Source organism: Polyodon spathula, chromosome 21 (assembly GCF_017654505.1).
Source record: "Polyodon spathula isolate WHYD16114869_AA chromosome 21, ASM1765450v1, whole genome shotgun sequence".
NCBI classification, from domain to species: Eukaryota; Metazoa; Chordata; class Actinopteri; order Acipenseriformes; family Polyodontidae; genus Polyodon; species Polyodon spathula.
This window is the reverse complement of record NC_054554.1, coordinates 6,206,535-6,229,888: the sequence shown is the minus strand read 5'-3', so window position 1 is coordinate 6,229,888 and position 23,354 is coordinate 6,206,535. Positions and strand designations below refer to the sequence as shown.

Genomic DNA, 23,354 nt, shown 5'->3' with positions numbered 1-23,354 from the left:
CGCTGATTTTTTGATGATTCAAAAAAGCTCGTTAAAATTGACTGGGGCAAGTGCAATGCTTCCCGCCTATGGAACTAAATCAAAATTGACGCTTACAATACTGTTCACATGAAGTGCACTGTTTGCTCTGTGACTGTTCATGTGAAAAGCACCGGAAAGGGTAAAGGACTATGTGTGGCTCTGGTTGGCTGAGGGCCAATGACAGTGTGTCTGTTCATGTTTATCTCGTCAATCTATCTGTTCAACTCTACCAAACAGGGCAGTTTACCCATTTTTTTTATTTACCACTACACCACTGTCAAGAACATATTGAAACAAACCCACCAAGTTTTAAATATTTATTTTCCAGAGTATAAGAAAGCTCTAATACAAACCATGAAAATACACGTACGATTCCAGTAATAGGAAACAAGCATCATTATTACTAATAACAATAATTGACCATAGAAATAGAGACATACAATACATGGAGTGTACATTCCTTCCTTTTGTCCTTGGCATGTGCTGGGATATGTAACAATGTAAACCCACAAGAAAATAAACTGCAGTGAAGCTGGTATAATCTTCCAATAACTGGACTGCAACTTACATTTGTTTCAATTGCAGACAGCACTATAACAAGTGATGTTAAACAGCAGTTACAATTTGGTGCTGGGACAACTATTTGAATATTTGAACTTTTGAAAAGTTGCTTGACATGACCATGTTAATTTAACCTGACAGTAGCAAAAATATACCGGTACATTTTACTGTAGTAATACTACAAGAAACAAAAAATCTTGGACAAACATGTTGAAATCTTGAAATAAGTTCTTAGAATTATTATACTACTCCCAGGTGACAAGGTGTGAACTCCTTTAATGGTCTAGTTAAGAGAACATTTGCAATGCTCGGTCTGTGTGTAGCAAACATTAACCAATGAATGTCTGTGCTAACAGGTCAAGCCCAGTAAATTCCAGCTATGTACTCTCAATCAAGTAACTGCAAACCACTTATCAGGTATACCATTGCTATTATGCCATTATGATGTCTAAATGTGAGTTTCATGGAGATTACAAAAAAAATGGGGGTAGAATTGATCTAGAAAGAATATTCAAAAACAACATTTGTCCCAGCACCTCTTACATTTCAGAATCATTGTAGTTACAGTGAAAACATGCAGCTACAGTGCTGTACAGGTATCAGTCTCAATTTAATACATATTCACTGTACACTACAATGCAGTTACTTTTCAATAGGTGGTGATGCAGCTGCTGCCACTGGGTGTCACTGCACTCAAATGATACAGCATAACTCCCCTCTATACTAAACACACAAACCAGGTTGTATTGATACAGCACTGTACATCAGGCGTGCAGAAAAGACAAAGACTCCAGATTCGGTTATGCTGGTAAATACAATACTAAGCAGGTGTGCTGTTGGTAGCAGACCATTTCAAACACATAGTTTGTACCACCTAAACGAAATGTTTACACCACGTAGATTTGATAACAGTTTAATTTCTGGCCTGACTAATAAATATCTATTCATGGTTTATATAACCTCTATGGGGAGCTGTCGAAGGAAGTGGAATGATTTATAACAGGGGTGATGGGGAGTTGAGGAGGTCATAATCACAATACCTTTAATAACACGCAACATCCACAAGATTTGTACAACAGAACTTTGTTATTACGAATGTCTAGAACAACGCTAGTCCCGGGTGTTTGCTGAATTGCTAAGGGACCCTCACTGAGGGTAATATCCTTTGCTACTCTTTAGTATCTTTCTACTGGTTATTAGCTACACTGCAGAGGCAGTGCAGTTAAGAATTGTGAGATGCAGTTAGAATGTGGTTTAGCTCCACTCCTTCAACTGCAGTTTAAGATGTATAAGAATTTCAGGAAATAAACAGATTCTATATTGACCTACAGAGTAAACAACATGCCCTGCAATTACACTGCAAAACTCTTACAGTTATTTTTGCATATGGGCATCATCTTTTCCTAACTGTTGTACCTTCCATATTGATTTTGACACACTTTCTCTATTATTTAAATGAATCTATCTTACAGTAAAATGTCCTAACAATCTACCAAGAATGTTAAAGTACATTAGTGCTAATGCCATACATCAATTAAGATTGTTTTTTTTAACTGTTATACTTGTCAACTTTGTGAAACTTTGCAACATTAAATCCTTCAAAAAACTGGGCACTGAGGAAAATACCTCTAAAATACCTTGTCATGCAATGAGTTCAGACTTTTAGAGGTATTATACAGTAAGCAATAGACTATAACTATTATATGGTAGTCTCAATATTGGTATCAAAACTCAGCCCGTCTGATCTTATAAATCGAATATTCTTTGGTCTTATCGAATTGTTTTGCTACTGCAGATTTGGGGATAATTTCCAAGACAATTTCGTATGCTATATATACAGCAATAAGCATAGCCGATATGGGAGCAGTTTACCCAGTTGAAGTTTTCTTGTATTTAGCTGGAACCAGTCCAGACTTCCTTCACTGTGCTTCTCACCACTCTGAAACAGTCGCTTTTGTGTTGAAAAACACACGGCCTCCTTCGGGAATCTCTTAAAAGTGTCAGAGATTGCCAGGCCGCTGAATACAACAAAGGTTCTGGATCGGGTCAGATGCAGCAAAAGCAGATCAGAGAAAATTATGCTGAGTCACTTCAATCTCGTAACCATTTAGAAAACTGTATACAGAACCACCCAACAATAATAAAATGTCAGCAATCTGAAAAGCCCTCAGCATCTATCTTCCTCGTCCTGATTGTTGACTGCACCAATTCATGAGAGAGCAGTGTAGCAGAGCATATTGTCGTGCAGTATCAGAAAATAGGCTTGATACAGGGATACATAAGGCTAAAGCAAACAAAACAAACCTTGCTGTAGGAGTGTCTTGCGGTATAGTATTTACAGGATCCTGTGGATAATGGGTTGCTGTTGATGGTACTTGGGGGCTGTTTGCTTGAGCAGGTCCAGTGGGATCATAGGGAGGGGCAGGTTCTGGTTGGAGACGACAACCTCGTAAGGAGGTGCTTCCTCCAGGGGGAGTGAGATGGAGGAGATTGGCTGCTGCCTGATTTCCTGCAGTCTGACTGGATACCTGGAGGCACTTCCTGTCACCCATGAGGCCTCCTCCATCAGCTCCTCCATTTCCAAGCTGGTATGCGGTGGCTGGGTCTCGCTCCCTTGACAGGGGTCATTCAGAGAGTAAGGGGGAGGGTCATCTGTGGGGATGTATATCTGCGTCGCACCGGGCCCCACGCATTCCTCGTAGCTGAAAGCAGATAAAAAAAAACAAACAAAAAAACAAAGCCATTTTCAATTCCAGGAACACAAAATATACAAAAGATGAACTTTACACATAAGTCACAGTCTATTCAGGAATTAATAAGATTGTCCTGCTAGGAAAATAAAAGAGCACTTGCAGGTGCTGTTTCATTTAGTGTCACCTGAGGGTGAAGCACCAGGAGATTTAATGAGGAGAAAAGTCGGGCTGAGCAGTACAGAATTAGATCTTTATTAATGATACAGCCTCTCTCTCTCTCTCTCTCTCTCTCTCTCTCTCTCTCTTAAGCAACCTATTCTTGTGTTTCTCTGTTTGCAGTGCGATAGCAGGTCAGTAGCAATGCATGCCGAGCAGTAATGGGCACATCCTATACAATTATCCCATCTCTAGAAGGAAGACTATCATGGCTATCTCCAGTATGCATGGGGACAAATAGGAAACCCTAACTCTAACCCTAACCCTGACCCTGTTTTGGAGAGCAATTGCAGATTATAGTCTAGCTGAATCTATTCATGAATGTGTGTACCACTGGCACTGATTTTAAATTAGACCCATTAATTTCCATCAGCAGCAATTTTAATGTGGACTCTGTCAGCCACAGTTAGGATTGTGGGATGGCAGAACTCGATCTCTGCAACTCGCACTCATGGTCGAAGTTACCAAATGAGCATCCAATATAAAAGACGCCAGAGGCGGGTTTGAAATGTCGCACTGCGACATACGAAGACATAAAATGAGAGCTGTAAGTATATTATAAAGTCTGGGAAATTCTTCATTTTCATTAAGGTCATATTGAAAGCAGGAATACAAAAAGGTGATCATTGACTTTTGTTTTCCATCCAGTTGCAGATTGTAGACTGCAGAACAGCCGGCAGCCCCAGATTGATATTGGAATGAGATGAGATTGAGTTTTACACACTGGTTTCATGGTGGAGGTGGAAATGTGGTACAAGCTTGCCAGGTGTATCAAACTAGTAAAACCTGGAATAGCTCTTCTTTTCCACTCCAACCAGTAGTAACCAAATCCAGTCCAACCCAGAATATCTAATTCTCTAATTAGCTCATGTTTTGGGTTAAATTAGTGCTTTTTCAGCTCAAACAATGTGATCTAATTATTAATAAATAAACATTTTTATTTGCAGTAAAGACCTACAAGTTTTTTTTTTTTTTTTTTGGTAAGGGAATAGTAACTCCTGTAGAGTGAAATGTATTGCATAGTATTATTATTTTTTTTATTTTAGCAAATGCTTTTATCCAAGGCAACTTACAGAGACTAGGACGTGTGAACTATGCATCAGCTGCAAACAACAATGTCTCAGCTGAAAGACGGAGCACAAGGAGTTTCAGTGACTTGCTCAGGGTCACACAGTGGTCACAGAGTGAGCTGGAATTTGAACCGGGGACCTCCTGGTTACAAGCCCTTTTCTTTAACCAGCTGACCAATAACCACCTGAAAAAGTATTCTCATTTTACTGTTCACTTAAATGACATAACCTAATCCAAATGAACGGTGATTTTCAATTGCCCTTCACAAAAAAACCCAACCTCTAATTGATTACTGAATAATTTAAAAAGGCCAAATTAATTTCGGTAAAGTACTGTATGCATGCAGTTCTGTTAGAGGTACCTTGATGGCTGACCCCTGTAAGAAAGCTTGCTGTTTGAATTAAAGTATATCTTTCTTATCTCTGTAAGTGAAATAGTTGGGATCAGGCTAATTCTTGGCTGTTATCCATATCAAAGTATTAAATAGCAATGGTTCATATGTTCCATTTGTAGCAGAAACACACAAAATCTGCACAGTGTTGCAAGATGAAGAGATTCTGGATTAATTGCCAGTACTTTTTATATAGAACACTTCAAAGGGTACTTCACTATCCTTTGTATCATTCAAATGGATGCAGCAATGACAGGGCCAGCTTTTATAAAATGACATTTCACTGCAGGGTTTCTCTACTATTTTCCTTTAAAAAGCCCTGCATGATCCAACACATTGTGCTCAAACTCTTTTCCTCCAGTTACTGCTGCCAGGAAATGTGTTTCTATGATTAAACTCAGGCATCGTTAACAATGGGCTAATTAATCTAGGCCCTTAGACAAGCCAGATACATCAAGTTGCATGGATCAAGTGAGCTACACACAGCATAGCTCAACATTGTTGCACTGTGCAGTGCAGTGTAACGTTACTGCATGGAACTTTAAATCCATGTACAGTGAAACTAGTTGGATGCAACTTACTGCAATACATTTAATGAAGTAAAATGGGAGTTATTCAAAGAATAAAGCTGTGACAGTAACTCAAAAGCGTACTTTTATCTCTATCAAACTTAAACTGCAAAAGCCACAGGTCCATGTTATGGTCATCTACACGTCACTACCTCAGATTGTTTCTGAGATACAAGGCTTTGTTAATTTTTCCACAATTGACTTATGGTCATATTGGGTCACATGTCAATGTTCCCCTCAAAAAGACGCTGAATGACAGGGAAAATGCTACAGCGGCTCATAAATTAAGGCGATCTCAGTGCATCCAACAGTCAACCCAGTGCTATAATCTAGCATCAGGATCAATGCACATCTATCATACAGATGCACATATAGTGCACAAATCTGTAATGTCCCCGGACTGCTTATGATTTTGCACATGCAGAAGGTTAAGCATGATTTTGCTAAAGTTACAGGTCAAAATGTAGAATGTTTCCTTGGTTAATTGGATTTGTAGATGTGTAAAAAAAAAAAAAAAAAAAATACTTATGAATCCAGCAGATGGTGCTGTAGTGAAAAGCACTTTTATATGAATCAGAGATACCAGGGTCATCCAAATGAATGAGATTTGGAGATACTTCAACAATACAGGAATAATAGTACTAAAATTGAGTTCCTAAAATAAGTGAGACTTGACATGTCTGCATAAATAGCACTAGACACATACAGAATATAAACTGCTTCAACTATTGAACTATAGCAACAGTAATGTATGTTGTATAATAATAATGCAATGATCTATCTATCTATCTATCTGTCTATCTATCTATCTCTCTCTCTCTCTCTCTCTCTCTCTCTCTTCTCTCTCTCTTCCGCTAGTATATATATATATATATATATATATTATATATATATATATATTACTCTAAGTGAGGTTTCCTCTACAGTGCGGTTCTTTGTAATAATTATGTAAATGTATTTATTTTAGAAATAACCAATGAGGTGTAACTTCTGTACCAGGTGTTCCACTATAGAGGCACATGCCTATCTCCTTATCTTACATTTATTGTACCCTTACAGTTCTTTACAATCTGGATTTCGGTAATATTCTATCGTAATCAAGTTGCACATTTATTAAGCAGCTCCAGCTGTCTCTTTTCTGTTATATAAGCTAATGTTGTGTGTGTCTCAATGTGTGCCTCTTACAACAAAAAACAAATGACTCTGTATGATTTTGTCAGATCTCATTGGAATGAATAATAAGATAGCTTTGTTGTCGTGGCAACCTCAAGGAGCATCTTATTCATAAATGATGACCCTCTTAGTGTCTGGAGGAGGGTGGTGGCTGGAGAGGATTTGTACTTCAAGCCCAAAGCAACTGCCTATACACCTTTTTTTGTATTACAGAAAGTACTTGCTGAACTACCGAGAGAGTTTCAGTGACATTAAAGTCTCAAATAAACATGCATTTTTATTTTACAAAAAATATATCTGATCTCTACAACTATGCTAGGATGCAATTGCTTTCAAATAGTTTTGCATTTCCTTGGCTGTTTTAACAAGGGGAGTGACATTGTCCCCGTTTTAGAGGTATCTCTCTTGTCACTGTAACAAAGGCTACAGTGCATACTGCTTCACACAATATGACATAAAAAAACAAACAAACAAACAAAAAAAAAAAAAAATCAACATTGAGGAGTCTTTTCAGAAGCATTTTTTACTGGATAGTTAGTAAACCTGGCAAATAGCCATCTAAGCAGAAACAACTACACAGAATAACATACAGATAATAGTATTTTAAACAGTTAAGAAATTGAATATTATGAAAATGTAGAATATATAGAGAAAACTCCCAGAGTCTTTAGATCAAATTTTGACAGATTTCTGTACCTGTCTTTACAGTTAATATACAGTAAATATAATAGGCTCTGCATGTCCTAAATGCCTTCTCCTATAGAAGATACATCAGTGCTAAGCTAGAAAGGACAGGGAGCAGCATGTCAGGCAGGTTGGCAGTAGTGTGAGATACTGAGTGCAGCTCATTGCTCATTCTGCAGGTGTCCGAGGTGGTGGGAGCAGGGGCTCTGTGAAAGAGGCGTTCACATGTACTTCACAGATGACCACTGATTTATATGTAATAAGGGACAGGCTTTCCGCACCATCTGTGGCTGTGGCAGCCCTCGCACTTTCACATCTCCTTTGTGACTGCTATCCATCTGCCCCTGCGCACCTACCTATTTTCTGAACACCAAACACCATACATAGTGTCTTAAACAAGAACTCTACCCTATGAGTGCCTCCTTCTTGTCTGTCTCAAAGAATAGGGAGCCTACGATATTCCCAGAGGCCATTGATCCCTAAGAATCATTTGTTGGACACTGATGCTTTTTTCATTCATCGCTTTGAATCTAGCCTTTAATCAAATCATTTAGCAAACTGGTCTGCAGAACTGAGGACTGTTGTAAAAACCCCTATGCATCCAAATCGAAGCATAGCAAACACATTACAGTACAAGCTGTTTAGGGCTTCCCATGTGTTAAAACACCAGTTATAATAGCATACAATGTAGCTCTTTATAGCGCAGTATAGGCAGAGTTCTGGATCCTCACATTTCTGTTTTAGTCTAAAATGCGGAACACATAAAGGGTTCCATTCTTTTGATCTCAACAGTAAGATAACTAAACTGTCAGAACCAAGCTTATGAAACTCAGTGAACATCTAACAGTGCACGTGACTTTGGTGTATTTCTGTCTGGCACAGTACATGCCAGAGAGGGTAATATTTAGCAATGTAAATGACGGTGGCACTTAGTGTAGATCCACCAACATGTCTTAAAATGAAGCTAACCTCTCTGAACACTCAAACCATGCAGTACTGTAAAACCATATATATATTAATCTCTGTGAAGTGACTGAAGTAAAGACACTGGGCCCTATTTAGCAAATATGTGCACAGCCGCTATCATTAAGGCAAAAATGACAACATTAGCGAACCTCTGCGATAGCACACGAAAATGTGATTTAGAAGTCGGGTCTCATGCGTGGGCTAACGCACATCAAATAGCGAATCATGCACAGTGGGGGAGCGAGGTTACAACCAATAAGGATTCAACATTCCCTTTAAGAGCAGCAGTGCGTCTGCGATAGTGAATGCAGGGTATTTTGAAACCGAAAAAAAGAAGGAAGACAAAAGCGCAATTTTTTTTTAAATGTCCAGTAGCCCAAGTGAAGAGGATGACCAAGACCCTCAAGCAAGGATACACATTTGTCGTTGTCCATCAAATCAACAGGCCAAGGTCATTCTTGAAGTCAGGACTTAAAGGATGTGTTGCAGTAAGAATACCTAAAGGGGAACTAGACTAAATGGCTAAAATATGTACAAGAACACAGAAATTGAACTATGGAACAAAGATCACAGGTGTTTTTGACTGCTGATGGATAGACAACGACCCCTGTGCCTTCTGCCAGTCCTTTGTCAATTCAACGCTTGTCTTCTTTCTATTCCTTAAGGATATTATCTTCAAGTATTGCTCACTCTTGTTCGACAGCTTTTTGGGTCTTCCAGTCCTGGGTTTGTCAATTACGGTTGATGTTTTTCTGTACTTGTTGATTATGCTTCAGATACCACACCTTGAAAATCGAGTGATGCAAGCTATTTCACTCAATGTTTTTCCTTCTTTATGCAATTCAAGGTTGTTATAATAGTAGAAAACACTAGTGAAGGCTTTGAGTAAAATCTGAAAAATATTTAGAAATGGTGCTCACTTTAAAAAAAAATGATTAAAAGTTGGAATAATGACCTTAAAATAAGCAAAATTGCAGAAGTGGACCTACATACAATAGGATTCAATACACATGGAAAGAATGTGCTAATAGAGAAGTGAATTTCTGTAAATATACCCAATGGTAGTTTCTTAAAGGTGAAATAACTTCCATTGTAAATATGACAGACAAAATTCCAATTGTGTGAATCTTTTAATTTTGCAATCCCATCTGGTTTTAGCAAACAATTACAAGAAAAGCAGGATTCACTTTGACCATTTAAAATAACCCAGTTTACTTAATTCTGTACTGTATGCCAGGAGCTACACTAGAAAATCAAAAACAGGTTTTAGGATCTAGGAAATGTATCTTGCAGTGAAAACCTGCAGGTATGCTATCTCAAAAGTATTCTTTGCTGTCAGGCAATTTTAAACATCTGTTAACTCCAAAATTGGCATCCGTTGCTTTTCTGTTGAATTTTCTGTTTGTTTAGTTTCTTGACAAAAGGGACTTTGTTAATGATTCCAGAAGGATTCCCTGAGGGATCAAGAGGTAAACGGTGAACAATTAGATCACTGTCACACAGCCCACAGGAACTAACTGTTAAATAAATGCAATAAATATTGGCTTAGCGGTGTTCTCCAATCCCACCGCCAAGCCAATCTCCTCTTTACACCCAAGTACTTGACAGTGGGTGACTGCATGCTACCTAACTAGGGCCAGCCCTGCAGGTGTTCGCATGAGTTCACAGGTCACCTGGTCAGCAGAAGTCAATGTTGGGTGGTGAGGTGATTCATTTTGCCTACCTAACCTGCTGAAGAGCCAGAGGAACACTCCCTGTGGATCAGCAAACTAGCACAGCCAGGGTGCTTCCCCTGACAGTATGACTCTGTACACAATGCGGTCGTGTCTTCACCAGTTTAAAAATCGAGTATTACAACAACTATAATTGTGTTATTAAGGGTTTTTATGATAGCTAAGAGTCTATTAAATATAATATTGCATTGAAATGGCTTATTATGTATAAGGCACCTGTAATGAGTACTTTATTGAGAGAATCATAGAATACAGATGTGTACCCACTGCTATGTCTCTAGGGTGTTATCTGTAGCATTGATTTGGCCACAGGATTAAAGTTGTTTTCTACGTATTTAGGTTGTGTGATTTAGGATTTTTGTATTTTGTAAATGCTGAGCTCTGCTAAAGAAATTAGGTCAAATATATTTTCTTAACTAAAGTACAGTTACAGTTACAGTTAACATATGTTTCTTTGGATTCAGTGCATCAAGACATATCATAACTTAAAGTTTGGGGTACTAAAGAAAACACCTTACTACCTCTCCTTAGCATAACAGCATTCCCAGTGTCTCTGATCATCTTCTGCAGATAAGCTTTATTTTCACTTTGATTTGGCTAGATCCCATTCCTGCCACCACACTGTAGATTCAATCCCACTGCAGCAAGTTTAGGATCTCTCCTGACTACCTAAAAGTACAGCAGTGAGTATCATGTTTCAGCTGGGGTATTACTTCTTGTTGCACAGGGAGTCTACAGTGTGGTTGCAAGCTAGGGCCAACTACTGAAAATGTTAAGCAACTTGCAAGAAAGCTTAATACTGATGAGAGGTACAGTAAGCATTTCTTTTTTAAAGCCTTGTTATTAACCTGAGTGTTTTCCCAATATTTGAATTGTAACATTGTCTTCAACATCCCTGCAGTCATTACAATAGTTGACCATGTGCTGACACTGTCTGGTCTGCATTAAAAATACTTGTAGATTTAAAAAAGATTTGAATGCACTTCCTAGAGCAAAATACGACTTAATCTGATCAGACCCACTGTTCCCAAAATAGCTTTACTGTCTGTCTAAATTTAAATAGAGCAGCTGGGTGTCTCCGAAAACTGAGTTTTCAGTGGCACTAACAGCCTTTAGGACTTGGAGTAATAATGCATATTCTTCATAATTTTCTTATAAATATGACAAGGAATGCTTTTTTCAGATGTGCAGCCAGGGCGCTGAGGAAAGCAATTTCACCCTCTTTAGAAGCTCTCTTCATGGCTGTGTGAAAGGGTCCGGCATCGTAATGGAACTGTCATATAAATGTAAATAATATTGTGACTCAGTGAAACAAGCCATGAAGGGCGGTCGGGCACCGTTCTGTCTCATTTATGTTCATACTTGTCAATAATCTCCAGCCCTCACGTAAAATCAACGTGACAGCTTCATTAGGCTGCCATTAATTCTTCTGGAAGGCCATTTTATGAAAGCAAATGTTATGCATTTGAGGTAACTTCGAGACAAGCTGACCAAAACTGTACAGCAACCCACCATGTACTGTACATTGGGACTGTACTTGGTAATGCAGCAACACCGGTCAAATCAATCTAAAATTGGGGGGTCTCTGAATTCTTCCTGAAATCAAAACCTTAGTATAGCAATGTCTATAACAGACACCAACATTTGTTGTTAATGTAAAAATATGACAAATTGTGGCACATGGTAGAAAATGAACCAACTGTATTCGTGCTGGTTGTTTAACTTGATCTGAATTAAAGATATGAATGAACTGTGACTCACCCCAGTTCTATCACAGTCTCCATCCGCTCCACTTATCAAGCTAGTCAAGGTGCTTCATACTGTACTCTATTTGTCTATCCAGACTGACCAACAATCCATTATCCAATCTCTCATCTTGTTTCCTGTGGGGCCTGCTTGTTTCGCAGAGTGACAGAGCTGAGGTTTGTGGAGCAGAGCTGAAGGTTAAAAAACAGCGAGCCGGTAGCTAAGGTCTCATGCAATCCACTCAGGGCCATCACTGCTTCTAGCAGCTCACAGCAAGAGATTCCTGGAAAAAAAATAAACCCTACAAAGGGAGGTCAGGCTCCGTAGCAACGAAGCACAGTGAGAAATGCCACTCTTCACAGAAGAGTTCGTGAGAGTTTGTGGTCTTGAGAGTAGTAATAGGAGAACAGGGTTAGTGTGCTGGGGGTAAATGTGTTATTACCTAGTAACAGTGACCAATGTCCCAGCATATACTGTAATGTTTTTTTTTTTTCCTGACCTACTGGTCAAGTTAGGCAATATCATGCAAAGGAACTGAACATTTAGTTGGCTGTAAAATGGGGGGAACAATTTTATCTTTAAATTGTTCTGACTCTAGTCAGTTGTGCCAATTTCAGAGTAGATGAATCAATTAAATCTCTCCTTAACCTATGTAGATACGCTTACATTAGGCCAGGCGACTTCGAACTAAATCAACAATACCATCCAGGGGTGTCATTTGTTGCTAATGATAATCAGAACAGCTGCAGTTTAACCGTGGCTAATCAAGTGATTCAGGGTATAATGTGCGTAATATGACATGCAACCTTCACTCTCCAAAAAGGCTGTCTTGTCATTTAGTTTAAATCTGTTGCTGACCAAATTATATCTGACTGTGTGTGTGTGATTCTGAGCCCTTGAAGATCTCACTTTAATAGGAAAGTAGCAGGCTGTTACAGCGGCCTAAGGTCTCATGAAAACAAAAACAACACAGGATTGGGGTAACGTCATGTTTCCAGATGTCTTTGGAAACGTGACGTGAACAGTGGGCACTTGTAGTATCCTGAATATTCTCATGAAGTGGTTCACCAGATCTACAGCTAATCACTTCTACTTGAAGAAGAAAAGTATTTTATAAGCTTCCCCAGTGAGCCCTATTTTCTTTCTTTTTTTTGTATATAAGACAGTGTAGGGCTTGTAGGGCTAAGCTTATCAATATCTAGACATGTAACTGCAAAATATTAATTTAGCGGGCTGAAAGAGTTAAACCAGAGTCTATTTCTCAACCACTAATTATTTTCTCGTAACTCTGACTTATAAAAACAAATAGAGTGTTTGAACAATTAATCTGACGTGCCTATGATAGAATTAATTAAACTCAGCACTTAATCTCCCCAACACTGCTTACTGACACTTGTTTAGTGAACAGAATAAAAACATTGCTGTACAAGCACAGGTCTGAATTTGTGCACGGTTGGATAGAGAGTGTTTAAATTAAAATCAGCTATTTGACATGTTCAAAAGCAGACTGTACTACTTTGTTTGAAGTACCACCCTTTCAACACCCTCAGCACCATATATTATATATAAAACAAACAGTAGACTCTGATGTTGATGTGATACAACAATCTGGAATTTTTGGAAATGAATGCGCATTTTTGTGCATTTGTTATGCCAGCAAATATATTTAGATGGACAGAGCATTTTTCATTCAAAATTCACATTCATATTTCATTCAAAATATGAGGATATGAAACACATCTGTATCAGCAGTTATCCTTACAAATGACAGATTTAGTTCATTTGGCGGGCTCAGCCTAATGAAACAGACTTTAGTGTAGAAATAGCCTAAGGCTATAACGGCTCAAACAAATTGAAGAAATAACCGTCCACGGGCGATCGTCAGCACTATAACTCCTCTGCTGCTCGCTTCCAGAAATGTGACAGTAAAACGAATCACGATTGTGTAGCTAGCCAGCTACTAGCTAGCTGTCAGCAGCCCTGATTAACTCTGTTTAACTAGCTAAGCCAGCCGGTCACCTAACAAAATGAACTGAAGACTGCACACATAATAGTGAATTAGTTCAAATTTATTAGCTACTCAATGAACAAAATACAAACAACAAAACACATGCACAAAACAACACACTGCCTTACGACCTCTGCTCTGCTCGTTCTGAAGCTAGCTAGCTTCCTCGTAAGTCACTTCTCCGTCAGTGCCTTACCAAGCCAACAGTTGTCATGGAAACCGTCCCATTGGAGCCCATTATAGTTGCTTGCGTGGGTAAGGCCGACCCCTCCCGGTGCCTTACTAGATACACTGCGCTTGCTTGAAATCTCAAGGGAGTTGCAACGCTCTCAGCCTAGTCACTGATAGACCCCAGTCCAAGGCAGCGAATAGCGCTAGCGGAGCTGCGGAGGTCGGGCATTTTGAAGGATGATATTAATTCAGAGCAGTTTCACTGTATTCGTTTAGGAAAAAAAATAACTTGACAAGTTAATGGTAAGGCCGTGCCTAACTTGCACTTGCACTAACTTGGAAATGACATAGGCAAATGGTAGAATATTCAATCAAAAGTGTTCAAGTACCCAGCTTGAATTTCAACAGGTTTTTTGGTTCTTGGTGGAGTGTGTTCCATAGCAAACAAATGTCAACAGAGTATCCATCTATATTCAAAGTTTAACGACCTTACAGGAGAATTGAACTGACTTTTAACAAGGTTTATGTTGGGGCTATTTTATGGTACAGGCTAACACATTTAACTTTGTACTCTTGCTTAAAAGATTATAATCAACTTCCTTCATTTTTTTTTTTACAGTACTTTGCTTCAGCAGATGCATCACTTTGTGAGTCTGACTACCAAATTTTTGGTATATTTATCAAAATAATGCAATATAATCTCTACATCCCGCTACTGTCAATCCCCTAGCCATTCCACAATGCACCAACTTCATTATCAGTGGATGATGGATTCATACAATGCCATGGAGAGGTCACTATGAATCATTGCATTAGCCTGTCCAATCTGGTCATTTCTCGTTCCAATCTCAGTGATAATAAGTGATTGCAAACAGTCTTATTTAGATTGGCATCAGTCCTTCATACACAAGAGCTGCCTGTGAGGCCATAGGAAACACACTAAATTATCGCTGATAATGGAAGAAAGGAGAAAGGATATCACAACTCTGCTGCAAAGAGGACTGGATTGTGTGCTTTACTGCCTTAAAAAAAAAAAAAAAAGAGCTTACTGACTTCAATTAGCTTTAGTACCATTTTCACTGGTCTCCCAATTATTTCGTCAGCCCCATCAATGGAGGAAACATGTTTGTGTCAGCATTCTTATTCTTCTTGTCGTCCCCCCCCCCCCCCCCCCCCCCCCCCCCCCACTGTGGAGCTTCAACCGTGTACTGTACACTGCCTAACTACTTTATTAGGACCTGTCTACTTGATTGGATTTGGCATTGCTCTTCATGGTGCGGGACACGTTCTTCTGAGACTTCAGGTTTCTTCTGTGGCCATCACAATCTTCGGATCTCAATCCATCTGTGCATCAGTTGAAAGAACTTAAATGCCAACCTCTGTGCACCAATTATGGGGAATATTAATGGCTGAATGGATTTACATCCCTCGAGACACCTTCTCTAGCACCTTCTGGAGTCCATGCCTACTGTTCACAGAAAACAGTAAGCTCAAGGAAGGGGTTCACAATAACGAGATTTCTAGTTATCATAAGTAGTTGATGTTTCCTAGTTCTTGGGGCACTTTTCTCCCTGATTCAAGTAATTAAAAGCTGTACATTCCTTGCATGGCCCCTTCCCCTAATATATCTAATGAAAAGCATGCAACTTTTGGTGTAATTTCTAAACAGGACAGAAAACTAAACTGTTAGTAATTGTAATAATTCCCAAAATATCAGACCACAACCAATAATGCACAACCTCATTATCAGTGGATTAGCTGCGTATAAGGCTTTATGACAGGAACATTTCTTTTTAGCACTTCCTATCTGGGAGGAGAAGGTGAAGACAGTTGCACAGTAAGGATCACTGAGTAGGGTTACTCACAGGGGTGGAGAGTCAGGGTACATCACGTTGACTTGGGACAACGTCTCCACGTAGGAGTCGAAATCAAAGGCTGGTGGGAATTCCTCAATGCAGGCTGACCTCAGCTCCCCGATAGAGCTTCCGTAGGAAAAGCCATCAGGAGCTGTAGAACAAGCAGACATTTAACAGGATAAAGGGAGGTGTGGAACACACAACCACTGCTGCTGCAACAGCTTTTATAGAAGATACAGTGTTTGCATTTAATAACTGCATGATATCTGACTAATCCCTTGTCTGCTAAAATAGAACAAAGCCTTAGGGGTGTTAGGCACCATTTCCGGATGCTTACTAGATTAAAAGCAGGCTGTATAAAGCTAATTTGATTTCATTGCATTGCATCTCCTGTAACAATATATCACTTCCCACAAACACATAGAGCTTGTATGTCTTCTAAACACACTGTAGATTTGTTAAGTTCAATCAATTGTTCTGATTGCCCATTAAGACATATAAAAAAAAAAAAAAAACTATACAAACATAATTTAGAGATTGTATTTAACATCACACAATCAAAGAAAGTGCACAATGCTATCACATAAAGTTTACTGGAAACTATAATAGTAGTACAATATTTCATGTTAGATTTCAAAATGTCACATTTTCCCATTTTTTGTCTACAGAAAATTACAAAGTATACAGAAAATTACAAAGTGGTATGTGTATAGCAATATGTTAACGCAACATTATTCACCAGGTTTCGTTCGACATTATGATGCAAAATTTGTAAATTCTAAAGAGTGATGCAAAACTTTTGGCCCCAGCTGCACATGACTTTGTTGTTGCTGGCACCAACTGACTACAGTTTACCAGCCGCTGTCATCGATCTGTGTGACCTTGCGGCACATGACCTGCCACTGACTGATGAACTGAGTGAGATGTGGTGCTGTTGAAGCAGAGTTGCTGATTGGTGGCCTCATTATGCATGGTGAGGAAGGATTTCCAGTATGGCTTTAAATTGAATTAAACAGAGTCATTCTGGCTAATGGTCTTAGTTCTGTGCAACACATTTTTGGCTGCACATCTTGGCTGCTTCGGATGTTTACTTTAAATTTTGTATAATATTCCAACTTGGCGAGACAAAATCCCCTGCCTGAGATGTGACAGCTATCACAATATTTGTAATTCAAGGGTTTGGCTACTTACACTGCGATTAGAGCGAAGGGGGTTTCTTTGGAGGCTCTTCAGTTTCTGCAGACATGTCTCTCCCCCACTCCCCCCCTCTCCCAGCTTCTGTTGCTGTACCCTAGAGCTTGTTAAATTTATGGCTATAATTTAATGTGCCAGATCAAATGTAATAGCCTGACAACAGTTTAATGACACTGCGCTTCAAGTTTACAGCCACACACACACTGCGCAAAGCTTTAACAGCTATCAGATCAATGAGAGACACACATGCCGAATTTGTTGCCTGACTTTATGATGAAAATAAAGGCACCCCCTTCTAGTTTAAGACACCCTTGTAGCTGTTTTGTCCATATCTTAAGTGCTTGGAAGCAAAAGTTTTCTGGGAACTGGATTCAGAGATATAAGAATTTTCTAAACTGTTGTGCATCTTAAATGTGTGTTCTTTGAGAAAATGCTTTTTTTGTGGAGCTGATTACTCTGGAAGTTGGTTTAAGTGCAATTTAATTTTCTGGTTATTAGTAACAATATATGTTAACTGTACTGAATTTTGGACATTCTTACATTAAACAGACACCTTGCATTCTCTATTAGTACTACCCATTAAACAGTTTACTGTAGTATGATGGTATAAGTATACAGTAACAACAAACCATGATTAGCCACAGGAACACATGGGTAAATACTAAATTATTGTGGTAAACTTTAATAAGGGAAGCCATAATACACTACAAATAACGTCATGGTGCTGCAAATGTTCTGTATTCTGGTGCCACATGCAGTGTTTAGCACGTTAAGCTCACCGTAGTTGGCCTCTGTGTGCAGGTGGGGGTTGTGGAGCCGGCTGTCTTTGCATAGGCTGCCAATGATGATGGTGACGCAAGACAGGAAGAGCACCAGGCCGATGACGATGCCCGCAACCACCAGGGGCGACACCAGCAGGCTGGCCTCGCTGCCGCCCTCCCTGTAGTTGGGGTACTCATTGACCGGACCGCTCTGGTTCGAGCTCACTTCTTATCCATAGTGATGGTGAGAGAGAGAGAGAGAGAGAGAGAGAGAGAGAGAGAGAGAGATATTTTCATCTATCCATTGAATGTTTTTAGTTCTCATGACATGAGCTCTTTTCATTATAGGTCTTCCAGTGTACAAACAGTTTAGATCACAAACAGACTGGCTAGTTCTTACTAAATAACTGTATTAGGTTTACAGTCAGTATGCAAATATCTGAATGAAAAATAAAACTGTATGCATTTTTTGTAAAAGGTAGTATGGATTTACGTTTGCTACCAGACACATTTCTCCAAAAGATGTTTGTTTATTTGTTGACTTGCTTGGATTCAAACATTTTAGAGCATTTTCAATACATCTAACTTGATAAATACTTAAAAAAACACCAGCAGCACAGTATCTACGATCATAGTGCATAGTGTACATTATACTTCATACAATAAATATAATAAAACGGCTAAAAAGGAATTTCTGATTGGCTGTTAACATTCTAATGCAATATACTTAAGATTATAGTATCACTGTCACCTGCCAAAGAAATACATATGTAGCTCTTATAAGAACAAAACTACAAATGTTTAATGTTTTTAGAAATCCCCTTCACCTAAAGTATACTCCTAGAATTGCATTTGAATGCACTGTATACAACGATTAATTCTGGGGGGGGGGGGCATGTGTAAAAGACAGGAAACAAAAGACCCAAATTACATCAAAAACATTAACATGAAAACAGAGTTAAAATGCAAATGTGATTCTCCAGCTTTCATGCCTTACCAGCTCTTGAATTAGTGACATAATAAAGCTAATCAAATATTCCGGCTGACCATAATTGATGTTAATCTTTTAATCCTAAATGACAGTTTTGCTGTCCTCCAAGGCATGACTCGCTAATGCAAACTCCTGCCGTAAACTGGTCTACTGTAACGTGTTCTATTATTAATATTCCTAGTAAACTTTTCACTGGGATATTGTGCCCCTGCAAGAAGTTTAAAAAACTTGAAAAATTAAAACTTGGATTCCAGATCTGTTAGCTTGTATTTTGTCTGTATTTTTTTATATTATAGATCCTGGGTAAATTGAGTGGTTTATGATCATAAGTGTCTTTACTACACATCTGCAAACAAAATACTACAGCAGACACCACCTTCTAACCTGGAGAAAAGGATAATATTACCTGAGCTTTATCGAAAAATACAGCACTCTATAAAGCTCAGATTACGTAAAAAAAAAATTATAATAACAAAATCCTGGTAGGAATGGATTTCATCCCCACACGCTCACTGATGCCTAATATCCCTCTTATTCCTTTTAGATCAGATACCCTATCGTCAAGCACAGTGAATGTACAGCACTCCCCTGCACTGGGCAAATTTCTCTTATAATCTCTTTTGCACAGGAACAAAGCCTACCTGAGGAAGACCTATTATCTCTATCAGCTCAGATGACTGAGCAGTCAAGCATTAGCTGAAGACTGCCAATACAGTTAACTAATGAGTCGGCAAAGGAGTGTCTATGGCTCAGCATTAAATCGAGTCTAAAAGACCCCCCCTTTCCTGAAATTGGCATCACTTTGTGGAATGCAGCCTCGTGCTGGCATCTAGAATATGACACCTTGCTGCTGCTGCCTTGTACAAACAAAAAGATCAGCTGACACACTGCAGGCCTCCTGAGATCAGGCTTGTTTAGCTCCATTATTCATTTCTCTGTTGGAATGAGCTTCCACAAAGGCAGCATTTGCTGGAGGGTGTGTGTGAAGGTGCACGGTAGGATGACAAAACCAGGAGGAATCGATTTAAATTGTGGCTGTTTTAGTGCCTGTATTGAAAGCACATAATTCAAACACTTTAATAATTATTTACACTGATTACCTTTATTAAAATGCCATTTTAATGTAATTAATGTTTTTAATAATTAACTAAGCTTCACGTCACATTAGGAAGTACCTTAGGTACACACATTTCTTACAATATTGATTTAACCTTTTATTACTATTATTAACCATCAAATATTGCTTATAACATCCCATATAACACATTTATAGATTAATTATTGATTTTAAAATGAACATGTTATCAAAAAAATAAATACTACTACTACTACTAATAATAATAATAATATAATCTTATAATATAATATAATATAATAATATTAATAATTAATAATATTATAATTATTATTTTTAATTATAAGTATTTTTCTACGTCCTATATTCCCCATCTCTCAGCAGTTCGTCACGGCCATGCAATCCTAGGTGTTTATTCATCAGTATGTTATGTGTGTGTTTTTCCCCCACATTGATGATTTTCAGATGCTGTGCATAATTTCTGGAATCCCTATGGAATCTGCATGGCCCCAAACCCTGATTAAGATATGATATTCTTTAGTAAACAAGTTTTCACACTTCCATGAAAATGCAGATAATGAGATGCACAACTGGGGACGTTTTATTGCTTGTTACAGAGATTTGCATGGAAAAAAAGGTAACAGGCTTTGTTCTTTTAGTTTTTGGATGAGAAATTAAACAAACAAATAAAAAAACTACAAAAACAGAAATAAATAAATAAACCCAGCTCTAGAGGTGCAGCTTTAATGGTGCAGTGTCCCCACTCTTCCTGGGGTGAAACAATCATTAACAACAGTTTATGAGACGAAAGCATGGAAAACACCATAAAACCTGGTAATTATACACCAAGATTCGCCACTTTCCGTCATTTCTGAAATGTTTTATTATTCAATGCACACACTGAAAACAATCTCATTAAGTGGCAAACTCCTGGCAAAATGAAGGCATTTTGTGAGCCCCTAAAAAAAAAAAATACTTTGAAATTGAGCAAACATAAATCAGGTTGCAAAACCAGATCCACCCATAAAAATTCAGAGTGCACGTACAGTATCTGGGTGTTTCCAAACATGTTAGAATCAAAAAAATGTAACACATTGATACAACACACTGAGCCTCAGGAGAAAAATCTGCACATAAAGTATGACATTTTAAATTTCATAGAATTCGGTCTGTGCTGCCTATGAGGGATTTTTCACATATTGCATTCAAAATAAAGTCTTTTGCTACAGTAAGCAGTGCTTATGTAATGACATTATGGTAATCCTCGAGGAAGGGATGTCCACCCTCCAGCCTCGAAGCACCACCGTTTAAAGGTTTACTAAGACTTTATGTAAAGTTTATGCTAATGTTTTCAAATTGGGAGTGCTCAGCTTAATGCATTTCATCTTCAACAAGCGACTGCTGCTTCTTAGTTTTGTAACCTTCTGGCAGTTTCTTCTCTGTCTCTCCAGCCTTGAACATCCGGCAGAGTTAACTGAGAGAAAACTGATGGGCCCTGCTGTTTTATTTCTTTATGTGTTTATTTCTCAGCAGTCAATGGCCTATTTTGTATTGTTTTCTTTTCCCTCAGATGTAGTACAGTGACTGAGTTATAAAAATACATTGTGACACCCATCACAACACACTGAAAGTGCATAATATTGCTAGAATAAATAATTGTTACCTGTTTATTTTATTTACCAGTTGACACTTGCATAGTTCTTTATATTCATGTTTCTAGTAAAGTATTTTGCTGGCACGCTTTCTTGATATTTTGCTTTCTCACATTTTTAAGTTTGATGTCCCTGTCACGATGCTGTCACTGACAACAGATTCCTGTTCTAACAAAGAACCATCAATACTGTGCTGATAGGTTTCACACATAAAACTATTACTACCATTAAAACCACTTCAAGACAAGATAGCTTAAGATAATATGTACTTGCACTGAAAGATATCTTTAGCATAAAGTTTCTCCAAATTGCAGTTGTAGGGGACTTGTTATTGTTTCAGTGAGTTTACTAGTGGCACATCATTAAACCTCCTGCTCTTGACAGCTCATTCCTGTGATCTGCATACCAAGGTAACTGGTGGCCAGTAACCGATCTTTTCAATTTGTCCTCTTAGCAATTTTGTACTGTATTGAGGTTTTTGCAATTTTTTCAATTGTGACATCAATATGCTTCTGCCTTCAAAGAAGGCATGGTTGACCATTCGCAACTACATCACACAAATTCAGGAGCCATTCATCTTTGCCCCAAATACTGGGGTATGTTAACCTTAACAACCCTCATTTTCTCACTTTATATACTAACCTTTATTTGTCGTGAGCAGTGCCGTGCAAGTTTGATGTTAAGGTATGCCAATTTAGATGTCAGATATATTTGAGCATATTGTATGCTGTGAAGTCATCTTTAGGGAGGAATTCCTAGAATGAGGAAATGTCAGCTGACACACTGAGCAGTTAAATATTGTGCTTCCTCTTCTGCCGCATCAGAAACAGTCAATACGGATGTCTTTTAGTGAACTCAGGAGCACGCTATTAAAGACAGCCAGTGACCTTGAGACGCTCTGCTCTGGTCAAGTCAGCTGCAAGTCCTCACAGGGGCAGACCTGTGTGCAGTGCGGCTTTTGTTTACTTGTAATCTTGTAATGCCTGCACTGTGCCTTTCTGTGGCGTCGTTCTTATGAAGTTAGCGATAAAGGAAACAAATTGGCTATTTGTGGCACATTCCATATGACATGACAACTAGTCCTATTAGATTGTGATAACACTTTCGTTTGAAAATGTTATATACATTGCATTGTACATGTCTAATGCATGTAGAATATTATAAGATTATTCATATTATTAACAGGCTTTTGCAAAAGTTTCACTGTTTTGTCCCGAAGTTATGAAGATTTTTGCTTTTATGAAACACCTCTTACATGTTCATAAATTTGGGATTAACATTATAGATTTGTAACATCATATTTAAGGAAATTACACAAGTCTGTTAATAAGGGAATCCAGGTGCCAGTATATATTATAGTCTATACTATAGTGAGCAATGACCAATAGTGGTTTTAGGCTGGTACTTGTGCTGGTGCTAGATATTGTAATATCCTTTGAGGGAGGAAAAAAAAAAACAACAAGATTAATATTGAGTTAAAGGGCATCAATAATAAAATCTGCCCCTGTTTAGATCATTGAAATAAATGCCAAGTCTGATTCATAATACAATAGAGTACATAGAACCAACAAAATAATCACAGTAAATAGCTTACAATCATTTTATAAGCAATTCCTATTCCATTCCCAGAGCTGAAGTAAAAATATATATATTTTTATTTTGTAAAACTTTTATTTCTATTCAATGTACACTGCAGCTCACATATATTACATGTCTCACATTTTCAATGTAAAGTACAGTATCTAAACTATATAAACAATGACTTACACTTTTACAGTCTATGGTTTTGACACAAACAATGTACATTCATGCAATTGTTTAC

The 23,354-nt window shown here is 38.3% G+C and overlaps 1 protein-coding gene across 2 annotated transcripts in view; it reads right to left on the bottom strand.

The window, feature by feature from the left end:
- Positions 1-351: 351 nt before the first annotated feature.
- Positions 352-23,354, bottom strand: part of LOC121296323 (protein BEAN1-like) — a 39,773-nt gene continuing 16,770 nt past the window's right edge. The window contains exons 4-6 of one of the 2 annotated variants that reach the window (XM_041221743.1): positions 17,833-18,042; positions 15,869-16,010; positions 352-3,284 (exon numbers count right to left, since the gene is read on the bottom strand). In XM_041221743.1, the coding sequence (XP_041077677.1) occupies positions 2,918-3,284; positions 15,869-16,010; positions 17,833-18,042 (719 nt within the window). In that variant the 3' untranslated portion in view covers positions 352-2,917. The remainder of the gene's footprint in view (positions 3,285-15,868; positions 16,011-17,832; positions 18,043-23,354) is intronic. The other variant, XM_041221744.1, reaches the window with a different exon arrangement.